This window comes from Nipponia nippon, unplaced genomic scaffold, assembly GCF_047370975.1.
Source record: "Nipponia nippon isolate SJK-2023a ecotype South Korea unplaced genomic scaffold, ASM4737097v1 scaffold_32, whole genome shotgun sequence".
NCBI classification, from domain to species: domain Eukaryota; kingdom Metazoa; phylum Chordata; class Aves; order Pelecaniformes; family Threskiornithidae; genus Nipponia; species Nipponia nippon.
In genome coordinates, this window is record NW_028262350.1 from 1,690,007 (window position 1) to 1,703,450 (window position 13,444).

At 43.3% G+C, this 13,444-nt stretch overlaps 1 protein-coding gene and 1 long non-coding RNA gene across 2 annotated transcripts in view; one reads left to right on the top strand and one right to left on the bottom strand.

The window, feature by feature from the left end:
* LOC148054237 (uncharacterized) overlaps positions 1-13,444 on the bottom strand; it is a 170,353-nt gene that overhangs the window by 60,685 nt on the left and 96,224 nt on the right. The gene's annotated exons all lie outside the window — the stretch shown is intronic.
* Positions 7,475-13,370, top strand: LOC104009908 (keratin, type I cytoskeletal 19). The gene is made up of 9 exons (XM_087770449.1): positions 7,475-7,766; positions 7,839-8,284; positions 9,035-9,117; positions 9,575-9,731; positions 10,376-10,537; positions 10,902-11,027; positions 11,259-11,485; positions 12,272-12,669; positions 13,083-13,370. Exons 1-9 carry the CDS (start codon positions 7,475-7,477, stop codon positions 13,106-13,108), a joined length of 1,917 nt encoding a protein of 638 aa, XP_087626575.1. The 3' UTR covers positions 13,109-13,370.

Below are 13,444 nucleotides of genomic sequence, written 5' to 3' on the forward strand. Positions count from 1 at the left end.
TTTTTTCTGACCAGTGTCTCTGTGGGGGCCTGAGGAACTGGCTAATCTTCATGAAGGACTACTTTATCCATAAGCATGCACTGATACCCCTGACCTGACATGCAAGGAGGCAGCGTTGGTTACGTTTGCAAGGATCCCCCCATCTCCCTCCTATTGCAAAACTGCCTACTTCATTGTTGGAACCCCTGCAGCATCACATCATACTTCTCTCTAGATTGCTAGCTGTCCCCTAAACCTGCTTTCTCGGATTGCTCTGCTAGTTTTACAACTCTTGCAGGCTGTGACAATTCTTTCTTAGACCTGTCTGTTCAGGATAGTAAACTAACAGCCCAAATTAAAGAATATTCCCAATAGAGCAGCCCTGCTTCCCATACCTCCTCTAAGAGCCTGCCAAGTTAATCTCAAAAATGTTTCTGCTGAGTGGATGCTTCCTGGCTTTTATAGGGTGTTTTACAGGCCATCACCTGAGCTCTGGCCTTACAGCAACACCCGGGAGGCTATTCAGGAGGTTGGGTACAACTGACTTGGAGAAGCAGTCTGTCTGCGCTGCAGCTTGCTGCACCATCGTAGCAGCTCTGAGGACGACTAACACCTCTTGATACCGTCCTTCTTTCCAAAAATATAACTTACTTTTACTATTTTTACTGCCAGTTATCTAATTATCTAGCATCTTTGCATCGAACCTTGCAGAAGAAATTCCACTGAAACAAGTCCTTGTGAGAGCAAAGCAGAACGAAACTGGAAGGGTTTGAAGTGTGGGAAGGAGAATCCATAGGGCGATGAGGCGGCTCGATGCTGTATCGGAGAAACCAGCACTGCAGTACAAACGTGTAAACATGAGAACGCGAGGTGTTGTAACATCCTGTGCAATTCTGCTGCTGATTTAAATGCTCGCATTGATATGTTATAATCACACACAGAAATAAGTAAAAGTTTCTGAGCAATTAGGATAATATAATATTACTATTACTACTTTTACTACGCAGCATTGATCGTATTGTCTTCTTCCTTACCTAAAACCTGCACCTTTCTTAACAAGGTGTTCTTATAATGTTCCTTGCATGTAATGAGTCTGCATCGATAATGCAAATAAGCTTCATAATAAACTTTATTCGCTACACATTACCGTATGTGACAAAATACAAACCACCAATAAACTTAAAAAAATACCTACTTGATCATGGCATTAGTGCTCATTACAGACAAAAAGACGACTGAATTTCGATGGTTTCTTACCATACCTTGGAAGAAAGTGCCAGTTTAAGTATTCTTTCCTTTTTCCATTTTGTATATACAAAATCTGCATCTAGGTTATCACTAGCATTTGCTTACTGAGAGAACAGGCTTGTAATAATAACAATGATGCAAAAAAACCTTATGTGGAGGAACAGAGCTAGAAAACCAAAACTATCGCAAAGCAGGAGTAAGAAATACAAATATTGGAGCGTCAGGTGTCAAAGCTTAGAGCATGCTTAAAGTGGGACTCCAGCGATATTAAGAGTCATGAGGAGAACCTTGCACTTCTTATTTTCATGCATTTTGTTAGGCATTAATCAGCATAATAAGCTTTAATTTTATGAGCACAAAATGTTGCAATTCGGATACTTATCTGGTGCTCCTATTAGTGCGCTGAGAAGAAAATTATGGTACGTGTTGGAACAAGACCTTCAGAACAACCTTAGGCAAAAATAAATCTGCACACACGCTCCTGTATGTTTGGCTTCAGTACTCCCAGAGCAATTCATTTGTCCATGTGAAGCCACAGATGTAATTTCAAAATTGCCTATGCCTATATTCTGCTGATGTTTCCTTTGTTTAGCATTAATTGTCAGCCCTATTAATTGTCAGATGCTACACAGGCTATATTCATGGGCTACAGAATTAGCACAGCAAAGTGTGCCATTTCACGGCACTGTTGGGGGGGAAGGAAGGAACGAGCAAACCTTCCTAGAGCCCATCCATCTCAGCGTGAACGTCCTAGGGGTTCTTCTTCACTTTTATGAGGGGGTAACACAGGTTGCTTAGGCGGTCATCTGCTTCAAGTGGTGGGGTTTTTTTGTGATAATAATTCCCTGTATAGCCAATCAAGCAGGGGCCAGGTCCCCAAAGGCAGTAGGCATAAACAGGATTTAGCTACACCGAGACTGGCTGAAGTCCGAAGCTCTGATTCCCCAATCCTTGCTCAGTGGGTATTTAACCACCCTGAATTGTTACATTCACTACATCTTACTTTTTCATAGAATCACAGAATCGTTAAGGTTGGAAAAGACCCTTAAGATCACCGAGTCCAACCGTTAACCTATCACTGCCAAGCCCACCACTAAACCATGTTGTCGAGCACCACGTCTGCCCTTCTTTTAAATACCCCCAGGGATGGAGACTCAACCACTGCCCCGGGCAGCCTGGGCCAGGGCCTGACAGCCCTTTCTGTGAAGTTTTTTCTAAGTTTTTTTGAGTGACAAGTTCTCTAGGCTGTTTCTGCACTTGCTCAGACCAGGCTGAGGCTAAGGGAGCAAGTACCAGCTCCTTCCCAGACCACGCAGGTTGCCCCTGAGGTGTGTAAATCCTCGGCAGAGCTCAGCCCAGCAGCATGCCTCCCACAGGCCAGCACGACCTTCCTCCCTGTAAAACACTGCAAGAAGAGTGGATGCCTTTCTTTCACAGAACGCATCGGTTGCAGTAACAGAAAGTACAATATGTGGATTAGTGCTTTTGCAGGCTGGGATTCAAATCTGTAGGTTCCATCTCGCAGGATACTGCAGTAATCAAAGTTGTTAAGGTGACAGAACAGCACTGGATGCCCACAGCCTGGAGGGGAGCCGAGGCTGCTTATCCCAGATGGACTGCGGCACCTAGACTCTAGAGAGAGGCAGGAGACCTTGTTGGCAGAGGCTCTTATCGTGCCCTCCAGCTGTTACAGGCAATATGAAAACCGCTGTTCCATTTTGGTACCAACAAAAAAAATTATTCCAGTCAAATTGGCTTCACTCTGCAGGAGACTGGGGCAGTCACAGAGGGACAACTCTGGTTCTGGCTCAGGAAGTGGCAGAGGTGGTAGGTGGCAGCTGAGCAGCAGTAATTAGCAGCCTGTAAACTGCCTGTCAGCTGGAGGCACAAAAGCTTTGACCCACGGCTGCCACATCCAAAGGACAAAAACGGTGTGTACGTTTTCAGGATCTGAGAGACAGGCATTCTTCCATCAACCTACTTGTGTGGAAGATCCAAGTTATCCTGCACAAGTGTCGCCTGGAGAGCGCTAGAGGTTTGAAACTTCGCAGGCAAGCTCACTGCTGCCTTAGTAGTCCTTGTTTCCTTTGCTGGGCCTATCTAAATTTCTTTGGCAATTATTGTGATTTCACTAGAATATTATCAGATGAAGGATAATATGATGAAGGATCAGAACAGCGAGCACAGGCTCCTAGGTGAAAACAGATCCTCTCTTCTTACAAAAATTTCCGGTAAGAGTGGTGGGAAGAGATTATTAAATAGATCAAGAGAATAAACTGTAGCACTTGCCTGAGGCACGGCATCAGAATCAAAATGAATGAAGTGGAACAGTTTTAATTTTTCGGTGCGCAGACACAAAAGTGAGAATACATTTTCTTCAGGTCTGTTTTGAATGCAGCAGCTCCAGTCTGTTGTAAAAGGCTCCCAGTTTTGCCAAAATATACAGCAGCGTGGGCTGCTCACAGCTTGTCTTCATTCTGACGCTAGGCAGTCACTTCTGTGACATACATCCCGGAGGCCTGATTAAAAGGAAAACGATAACAGAGAGAGAGTGAAAGAATGTCGGCTGGACTTGAGCCGTGGCATGTGCTGGGCTTAACAAGCAGCAGCACACAGCGTCAAAACCCGCACGTACTCTGCAGGCCGAGCAATGCTGGTGGCTGTGGTTCTCCATGTCCTTATTCTGGTCTGACTGGGAAACAGCGATGTTATATAGCATACTGGATGCTGTATCAACACAGAAACATTAATGATGAAACTGTGCATCATACATGGCAAAGAGATAAGAAAAGGTCCTAAAATTGCCAGTTCCTTTTAGATAATTCCGTAAATTATAAACTTTACATCATCCATATAAGACATTGGTGGAAGGCATCAGAGAACAAAAATTTTTGAAGGCTCTTTAAATGAGCTCAGAAAGGAAAAATTCATCCTGTCCACAGAATGGATCTTCTCTGGTTTGTAAATATTTGCACAGTTAAATATTTAATAATCAATAAATTAAAATATGCCAGGAGGGAATTCAATGTATGCAACTTTACAAGAGGATGAAGCACGCATAGTTCACCGGTATTGTTCAGGTACATTAGTTCATAGTCCAAAGAGACATACTACGTTTTTGAGAATATAATGACTGCGAAAGAAACAAAATATCACAAGGGAAAATTTTCAGCTATTAAGAATACAGCATATCCTAATAGCCGGCAGGATTTCTATAAAAAACACTAAGATTGAACTAGTAACAAAAAAGAAATAATAGCACCACTAAAGACAAAAAAGGAACATCCTATGAGGATATGACTTAAAACCTCCCGAAGATCTAAAGGCAAAATCTTTTATTTGTGTTCCTCCTTTATATATAAGTAGCAGTGATAATATAGAACTAAAATGAGATGTTGAGGCTATCTAAAGTTCTCCACCCTCAATGGCTTGACTCTTATCTTTCATTGCTTTTAAAGCATTTTCCCAGCATACAATAAGATATGCCCTCATCCGAAGAACCTTCCAGTATGGACAAGTCCCTGCTGTGAACAAGTACATACAGAAAAAGACAACTGATAAACAAAATAGGAAACGATGCAGGTTCTCGGGAAGTACGTAAACAGATTAAGAGACTCTTTTGGCAAATGTTTTTACGCTTGTTTTAATAATTCCAGAGAATTTTTTGCTGACTGTCACTAACAAACCCATAGGCTGTTCTAGCTTGTCTACGAAAAGCATCTATAAGGAATATCACCGGAATCACTGATGGAAATTTGAATGTAATGATCAATTTTACTTACCGTGGTAGAATTTGTGAAAAAGGGCCCCCATTGACCAGAACGACATTACCCAGACACAAAGGCAAACCAACACGAAAAAGAAAAACCGTTTTGCATATAGTGAACTACATCTTTCAGCACCAATAACAGAACGTGCAGAAGCCCAGAAACTGTGTTTACGCTGCTGAGGTGACACTACCATCCTCCAGCTGTGAATCAAGGAGAAATTATCACATCATCAAGCGACTTGAAATCTTTCATCATCTTCAAGCCATTGAATATATCAAATACCAAGATAAAATCAGAGAACTTTTGAAAGAGATTGCATAAGCAGCAATAAAGCAATGCTGGCAAAGGCACAGCGCAAAGGACAGGACAATGGATTCAGTCAGAAAATGCTAAATAATCCTTAATTTAACATAAGAAAGACCAGAAGTTAAGAGGCAGAAATACAGTTTGTAAAAGAATCATGCACATGGAGACTGACAGCAGAGTGTAGAAACCAGCAGCAACACACAATCGACTTCAGAGTCGAGGTGACCGCTGGAAAGCCAGGACTGCGCTGCACTGCCGTCCACAAGAGCTCTTTTTGAAGATGCTGAGAGAAGGACAGCAGCCAACAATGCGAGTTCCTCAGATGTGCCCTGCTCTGTTCCCTGCGCCTGTGGTTTAGGGGCAGATTGCTAAATTTCATAAATACTTTACAGTCATTAGAGCATCAGCAACCACACAGAGAGGAAGAAAGGCAATGAAGACATTTCAGTAACACAGAATAAAACTGTCACTGGAAAAATGCACACTTTTTTCCAAGCAAACTCTAACAGTTTGGGGTCCATCTTCAGTAAGACCACAAATGCCGATGGTTTTGCTGCTGTTTGCAATTAAGCAGTAGGGACGGGCTGTTTGCATGAATGAAGTCTCTACTGTATTAAAAAATAAGACATAAATTTCTCATAAAAGCTTGCAGTGTAAGAACAGAGCTAAGCGGATGCTGAGGAAATGAGATTCTGCATTTGAACCAGAATATTTAGTTTTCACCCAGGACAAAGATGAAGCATTATACCAGGAGGGTATTTTTGTAGATGACAATCATCTGGAATCAAAGAGTCAGTCGGCACTGTTTGCCCAAACTCAGACTCTTCTTAAAGATTTTTCAGAAACATGCAATGCTGCCTTCAGATCCTCTGCTTTAGCATCAAATCTAACAACAGAGAATGAGAACCATTTACAAGTCCATCCTGGGTAAACTTCTGGGGATCAGTGCAGGACTGAAGCATGGGGTAGTTTCTTTTGTGGTCTCAACAGCCCGATTTCAACTGATTTGTGTAAAAAGCCTTTCCACTTTTCTCTCAGGATACTATTTTAGAGTCCCAAGGATGTCTGCATCAAGAGCAGTATATATAATTACTCTATCACCTGTAATATATGACACCATAACAATAGAGAGAAGGAGCAGTTTTATATTAAACCATAAAAGGTCTTCCCACACAGTAGTTTATAGGTCATTGTCTGCATTAATACAGCTTCTAATTGTGCTACAGTTGACTTTATAATACAATTAAAGTATCCTTAATCTTCCTACTATTTTAGATCAACAGCTCTTTGGTGAAAAAAATCCAATATTTTTTGCCTCTTTGATTTCTAGGACTTAGCTATCTAGTGTGCTGTCCTATCGCTTTCTTCACAAAGGAAGGATTTTGACGTTTAAATAAGAATCCCAGTGCATTGCTTGAAATAGACTTCTCATGTAAATAAATACGTTCTCTAAGTGATGGCAGGGATACGCAAGCTGGACAATCTAAACAGACAAGTTATACAGTCCTATTAATAAAACTCTTGCACTATCATGGATAGTGAGGAAAAGAATATAAGCAGTGTAGAAGATCTTAAATGCACAAAATATGAAAGAGCAAAAGAGAACAATAGCCTTTGACAATAGCAGCGACAAAAGTCTTAGCAAAGAAAGTAGATTAATAATTGAACAAATAAATCCGCAGTCTAACATGAGAGATTTGGGCCTCGTCTTTCTTTTAGGGAAGAACTGAGAACAAAAGTTCTCTCTGTGTAGTTCCATCAGGTGCACATTATCTCAACACTAGCTTCACCCCAAACCTGGATAAAGTGGCTTTTCCGGTGTAAAGCAGATCCAGGCTGCACGAGGCAAAAGACCACCTATTCCAGAAAAAGCTAAATGAAAAGAATGCCACCCAAAAAGAAATGAAATGCTTGGTCTTAAACAAACACCATAAACCCAGCAATAGGCTCGATTGCCTGCGATAGCAGCACAAAAATATTGTTCAGCAAATTATTCTTGGCACAAACAATAAGGTTGGTAAATGCCCTGGGAGAAGGAAACACCCTGATGGTGACACCCACTGTCAAATGTATAAATACAGAGAGCTGGGGATGGAAATTTGCAGTCCTGAATCTTATCGGGCTGTGCACCTAAATTTGGGATTGCGGTTAGACTCTTCCCTGCTGTCGCTATGAGCTGTGGCACTAAGTCTTCGACTAGTACCACTAGAATTAGCAGTGGAGGTGGTGGAGGTGGTGGAGGATGTAGTGGTGGAGGTGGTGGAGGGGGTAGCAGCTGTGGAGTACGCAAGTCTGGTGGATACTCCTCAATGTCCACTAGAAAATACACCTCTTCTGGAGGAAGCGGAGGCTTTTCTGGGAGAAGCTTTGGTGGAGGAGTTTCCAGGAGCAACTACGGAGGGGGCTTTAGCAGTGGCAGTTGTGGAAGGATTAGCCGCAGTAGCTATGGTGGGAGAATGAGCGGTGGTAGTTATGGAGGAGGAATGAGCGGTGGTAGTTATGGAGGAGGAATGAGCGGTGGTAGTTATGGAGGAGGAATGAGCGGTGGTAGTTATGGAGGAGGAATGAGCGGTGGAAGTATGGGAGGAGGATTTGGATCAGGTGGGGGTGGTTTCGGGGGAATGGGATGTGGTTATGGAGCTGGCCTTGGTGGAGGTAGTTTTGGCGGTGGTGGATATAGTGGAGGTGGATTTAGCGGCTTCGGGGGCAGTGGTGGCTTTGGTGGTGGTGGTGGCTATGGTGGAGGTAGTTTTGGTGGAGTGGGGTTTGGTGAAGATGCCGGCTTGCTCTCCACAAATGAAAAGCTGACCATGCAGAACCTTAATGATCGCCTGGCTTCTTACTTGGATAAAGTGCGACACTTGGAAGATGAAAATACTCAACTTGAACACATGATCAGGGAGTGGTATAAAAATCACGGTCCCACTCTTTCCAGGGACTACAGCCAATATTACAGAACAATTGAAGAACTGCAAAACCAGGTATGATGTAATTTGACTAACTTTGAACGGATTCTCCTTAGAACAGCACTTGCCTCCTGCAGCACGACATCCCTATTTGGGGCAATATATTCCCTCCTTTGTTTTAGCCCGGAAGCAGACCGGTGTGGTGACAAAGCCTGACTACCAGGGTTTCTCTGGGGTGGGTGAGATGCGTATTCTGGCACGCTTGTATTGGGCGCAGTAGCATGGTTTGGTGCAGTGGCAGACCATTCCTCCTGCACCCGTTACGGGGCCTGTCCAGTGCTCCCTTCAACGCTGGGCTCTTGCTTCTTAGTTCCTCACTCTCTTCAACAGGAGATATAATCATGGCTTGCTTATGGCTATATTAATTGCATCTTTTTGTGTTTTTAGTCTAATTCCAGCCCTCAGCCATGTAATAGTCTCGTATCTCCTACATGAATACGGTTGTTGCCAAATGCAATGGCAATTATGTTGTCCCACTGTTTTTGGAATAGGAGGAGTTTGTTTAGTTATTCCTTCCAACAAGGTATTACATTTTTAACGGATATTTGTAAACTAAAATTGACAGCAAAGGCACTTTCTTCTAACTGGAAGCAATAAACTCTTCTCTCTCTCTCTCTCTCTCTCTAGCTCCTGCAGCACCAGTCAGGCTTGACGTTACCATAAAGATATTCTGAAATGTGTTTCTGCCCAGGTGTTTCTTCCCTCTATCTGTGTGTCAGACTGAAAAGACAACTGACCCAGTAACATCTGCCCTCTCCCTTTCAGATCGTTGGTGCAAATGTGGACCTTAACAAGATCCTTCTTGACATCGACAACACCAGAATGACTGTGGATGACTTCAGACTGAAGTGAGTCTCTCCCTTCCTCTCTCGTTCCATCTTGCCTCCCTTTACCCGCCCCGAGTTCAGACTGCCAGTTCGTCTTTGTAGACGCTATAGCCTCTTGGCTCCACTGACAGAATATAGAATTGTTGGGAAAAGCATTCTGAGAATGATTTTGTTAGTCTTCCGTTATTATTTTTGTCCAGACAAGTTATTGAAGAGTGCCATTTAAAGGACTACATTTTCAGTTTCTCCATCCTTGCATGTAGCTTTATAAGCATAATCCTCATATAAATCTCACAGAGAGAAATTGTACTGAAATCAAACAAACCTACTGGAGATGGAAGGAGAATTAGGGCCTTTCTTTTAAGAACTGAGCAATGGGATTAAAGACCAAAGATGTACTGGTGGGAACTGTTCATAATCACGATAACAAACAAAGAGGTCTGGCAGCACTTTTACTACCTGTCTTGTCTGCCTTCAGGTATGAAACTGAATATACCCTCCACCAGAGCGTGGCAAGTGATATTAATGGATTACGTCCACTTTTGGATCAACTGACTCTAGCCAGATCTGACTTGGAGACAGAGTTTGAATCCCTAAAAGAGGAGTTGATCTATCTTAAGAAGAACCATGAAGAGGTAAGTTTCTCCACACTTTAAAAAAATAACTAATGAAAACTCAACACTCGGAGAATTTCCTGTGGATTTCTTCCACTAGCAGTAACCAGATTTTGGCCGCTGGCTTTGATTGTCCAACGTGACACAATCTGGCTTTGATTTTCAGGAGTACGTAGCATCCATAGCTGCCCACAGCTGATGTAGTAAGGCACCTAGGTCAACATGTGGCAAAATGAGATTGGGGAAATGAATGGCTTTCAGTACAAAGTACAAGTTTGTTGCTGAACTCATGGAAGGAAAATTGGATAGAATATCAGGAGGAGTCAAAATATTTATACTATCTGCAATGATATTTGCAATGAGAAGAAAAATACATAAAAGGATTTTCACAAAGAGCACGCTGCATAGAATTCCTTATGACCCTGAGGAGAAAACGGCAGGGCCGCTGTGTATGTGGTGCCTGGCTGCTGTTCACTGTAAGGTTTGGCTTAGGAATGGCAGAGTTGTTCCCTTTCAGGCCAAGGGCAGATGAGGGCCCCTCTGCAGGAGCGATGCGCCCGTGTGAGGATTTGTCTCCCCCTCTTTTCCTTTATTTGAAACTACGACATTTCTCCTTACCTTCACCCTCTGAGAACCTGGTGGGGTTTTCTGTGGTTTTTTCCCAGGAAATGAAAGGACTGCAAACACAATCCGGTGGTGATGTCAGTGTGGAGGTCAATGCTACTCCTGGCACTAATTTGATGGAAAAATTAAATGAAATGCGTTGTGAATATGAACGGCTTATTGAGAACAACCGGAAAGAGGTGGAAAACTGGTATGAAACCAAGGTAAAGCACCAGGGTTTTTTGGTTACTAAATCTTTCACAGAGAACTGGACCTATTTACATCCAGTAAAGGAAAGGCGATGTATCATGTATTATTTAAGGGACATTAACTTCAAATGACTTTAAGCAGCTTACTGCAACAGGTCAGTTCTGGAGTATTAAGGTTATGTGGTAAAGCATGTAGGATCTCTGTGTTCTGGTAGCAAGGTGAATTACAGCGTGCGTTAGCAGAGGGGCATGTGGGAAACAGTCAGTCTGCATTACATCCTTCGTCATTCTTATTAATTGCTTTCTCAGTGCTTTTATGATAACCCCACAATGTTTTTTGTTATCAACAATGCCTCAATTTTGTATGTGAATTTTTCAGATGGAAGAAGTTAATCAACAAGTCCACTCCAGTGGCCAGGAGATACAATCAAGCAACCAACAGATCTCTGAGCTGAGACGTGAATATCAAAGCCTGGAAATTGAGCTGCAGTCGCAAATCAGCATGGTAAGTACAGGTATTGCTTCTGCTTCACCTGTGACACAGGCTGTATGTGTCACTAGAATGAAAGAATGGTTACACCTGGAAAGTACTCCATCTCTGGGGAATGGGATACCGGATTACTTTTCTTCAAAGATATGCTTTTTTTCTGGTTTGTGAAGATCTCCGATTTTTCCACAAAAATGAGTTAAACTTGCCACGTTCCCATAAACACTGTATTTTGTTTTCCATTTGCAGATCGACTCTTTGCAATCCAACTTGGAAGACACAGAACGTCGCTATAACATGCAACTGCAGCAGATCCAGGCTATGATCGGCCCCTTGGAGGAGGAGCTGGCCAGCATCCGCTGTGAGATGGAGAGCCAGAATGAAGAGTACAAGATGCTCCTGGGCATCAAGACCCGCCTGGAACAGGAGATTGCTCAGTACCGGGCACTGCTCGAGGAAGGACAGCAAGACCTCGTGTATGTAAACTGACAAAAGAACACAGCATTATGTGGAAGCCAGGGTTGCTAGATTAGTCACAAAGACAGGAAATTAACGGTCTAGATTTGCAAAGCAGATTCTGTACCGGAATGAGGCTAATTCAGCTATCCTGACCAATCGCCTCCCAGGTTTGAGGTACTATACCCTTCTGGGCAAACCTGTTCAGAATATAAATCATGTGAGGGAAAATTAACGCAGAAATTCTGAACTACCGATTTGGGGCTGGACAGGGAAGCCCACGTACAGAGCCTTACCTTCACCAGAAGGTTCCAGAAAAGGCCAGGAACTGAACAGACAGAAGTCACCTTGGAAAAGACTGTAAGCCAGAAAAACGACCATAGTTTTCCAAACCTTCATAAAAGTCTCAGTGTGCAATTCTCTGAAGGTTCAAGCTCCTTCAGTTTCCCTTATGCAGTGAGCCTGCTTCTGCTTATAAGTGGCGTCTGAAAGAACATCTAAAGCTTCATTTTCTGCCTTTCCAATTTGGAGCGCAGTGACATCATACGCTGATAAAGCAGCAATGCTAAATCTTGCAAGAAATATCTGAGCAGAATGTGCGAAAAGCAAAAACTCTTGCATTCAGGCTGAAATTGAAAGGGAGGCTGATTTTTGGCATGGCATCAGTTGTATTGCTGATCTGTGCTAGGTTCTAAAAAGGAGAAGTACAGACAAGAGAAGTGCAGGCTTCTGTGTAGTATCTGTCATTCTGAGATCAAAAATGCATTTGATTAACGTTTTTTCTCCTTCTTTCTCTCTCTTTGCAGAATCCCAGCAGGAGGCATGGGAGGAGGCATGGGAGGAGGCATGGGAGGAGGCATGGGAGGAGGCATGGGAGGTGGTAGAACAGGAGGTGGTGGCTATTCTTCTGGAGGAGGAAGAGGAGGAGGTGGTAGCATGAGTGGTGGATATGGAGGTGGTAGCATTTCCTCCAGCAGCGGAATGGGAGGAGGAGGAATGGGAGGAGGAATGGGAGGAGGAATGGGAGGAGGAGGAATGGGAGGAGGAAGTGGAGGAATAGGAGGGGGAGGCAGTGGTGGATGCAGTAGTGTTGTTGGAGGAGGAGGAGGAGGAGGAGGAAGGATCTCAGGAGGCATCAGTGGTTCCCACTCCTACTCTTCATCTTCCCAGTCTCAGTCCTGCAGGACTGGTGGTGAAAGCCAAGGTGAGAACTGCTGTATGGTCACACTGTTCTCTCAGTCCCATCCTTACTAATTTATACACCCTATCAACATCCTCTCCTGGACGTTAACAGTACCAAGGATAAACTAAAATTTCTGGGAAGTGTTAATTTACTTTTATTAAAAATTCTTTCCTATTTGTGTGCAAAGGATCAACTCTGCTTAAGAAACACATTCAATTTCTATTCAATTTTGTGGGTGACATGAGCTCTCATTCTTTGCAGAACCTCATAAATACCGCTGCTTTTGCACCATGCTGAAGTTTTCCTTTATGCTTTTGGAATGCTTACGGTCACCTATCACCTAATCAAGCTTCTTTTCTGCCTGGTAAATACTGGTGCCTCAGAGATTCAGTGCCAGTACTGAAGAAAGTAATGCTTGCTTTATTTCTAAACAGGGTATGGAAGAAAATCTTTTGACTGAGAATATACATTGAGGAAACTACAGTGCAAGACCTTTCAAACAGAAATTGGCCCGAATCCCCTGCATTCCCCATGCTCCTGAGGAAAGACAAATGCTCCTAACAGTTCCTCGACGTTGCTGATGCCACCTATCCAGAAGGGCCCATCACAGCTACTCAGCTGGGCCACCCGCCCGCCTGCCACGCACGCTCTGCGCTCCCTCTGCCCGGAATGCCTTGTGGCTTCAATCACTGGCACTTGAGCTACTTGCTTTGCAGATTCAATCTGTCACTTGGGTTGTTCTGTATCAGGAAAATGTCGCTAATAAAACTTCCTTTCTGTCTGATGCAACCAGAAT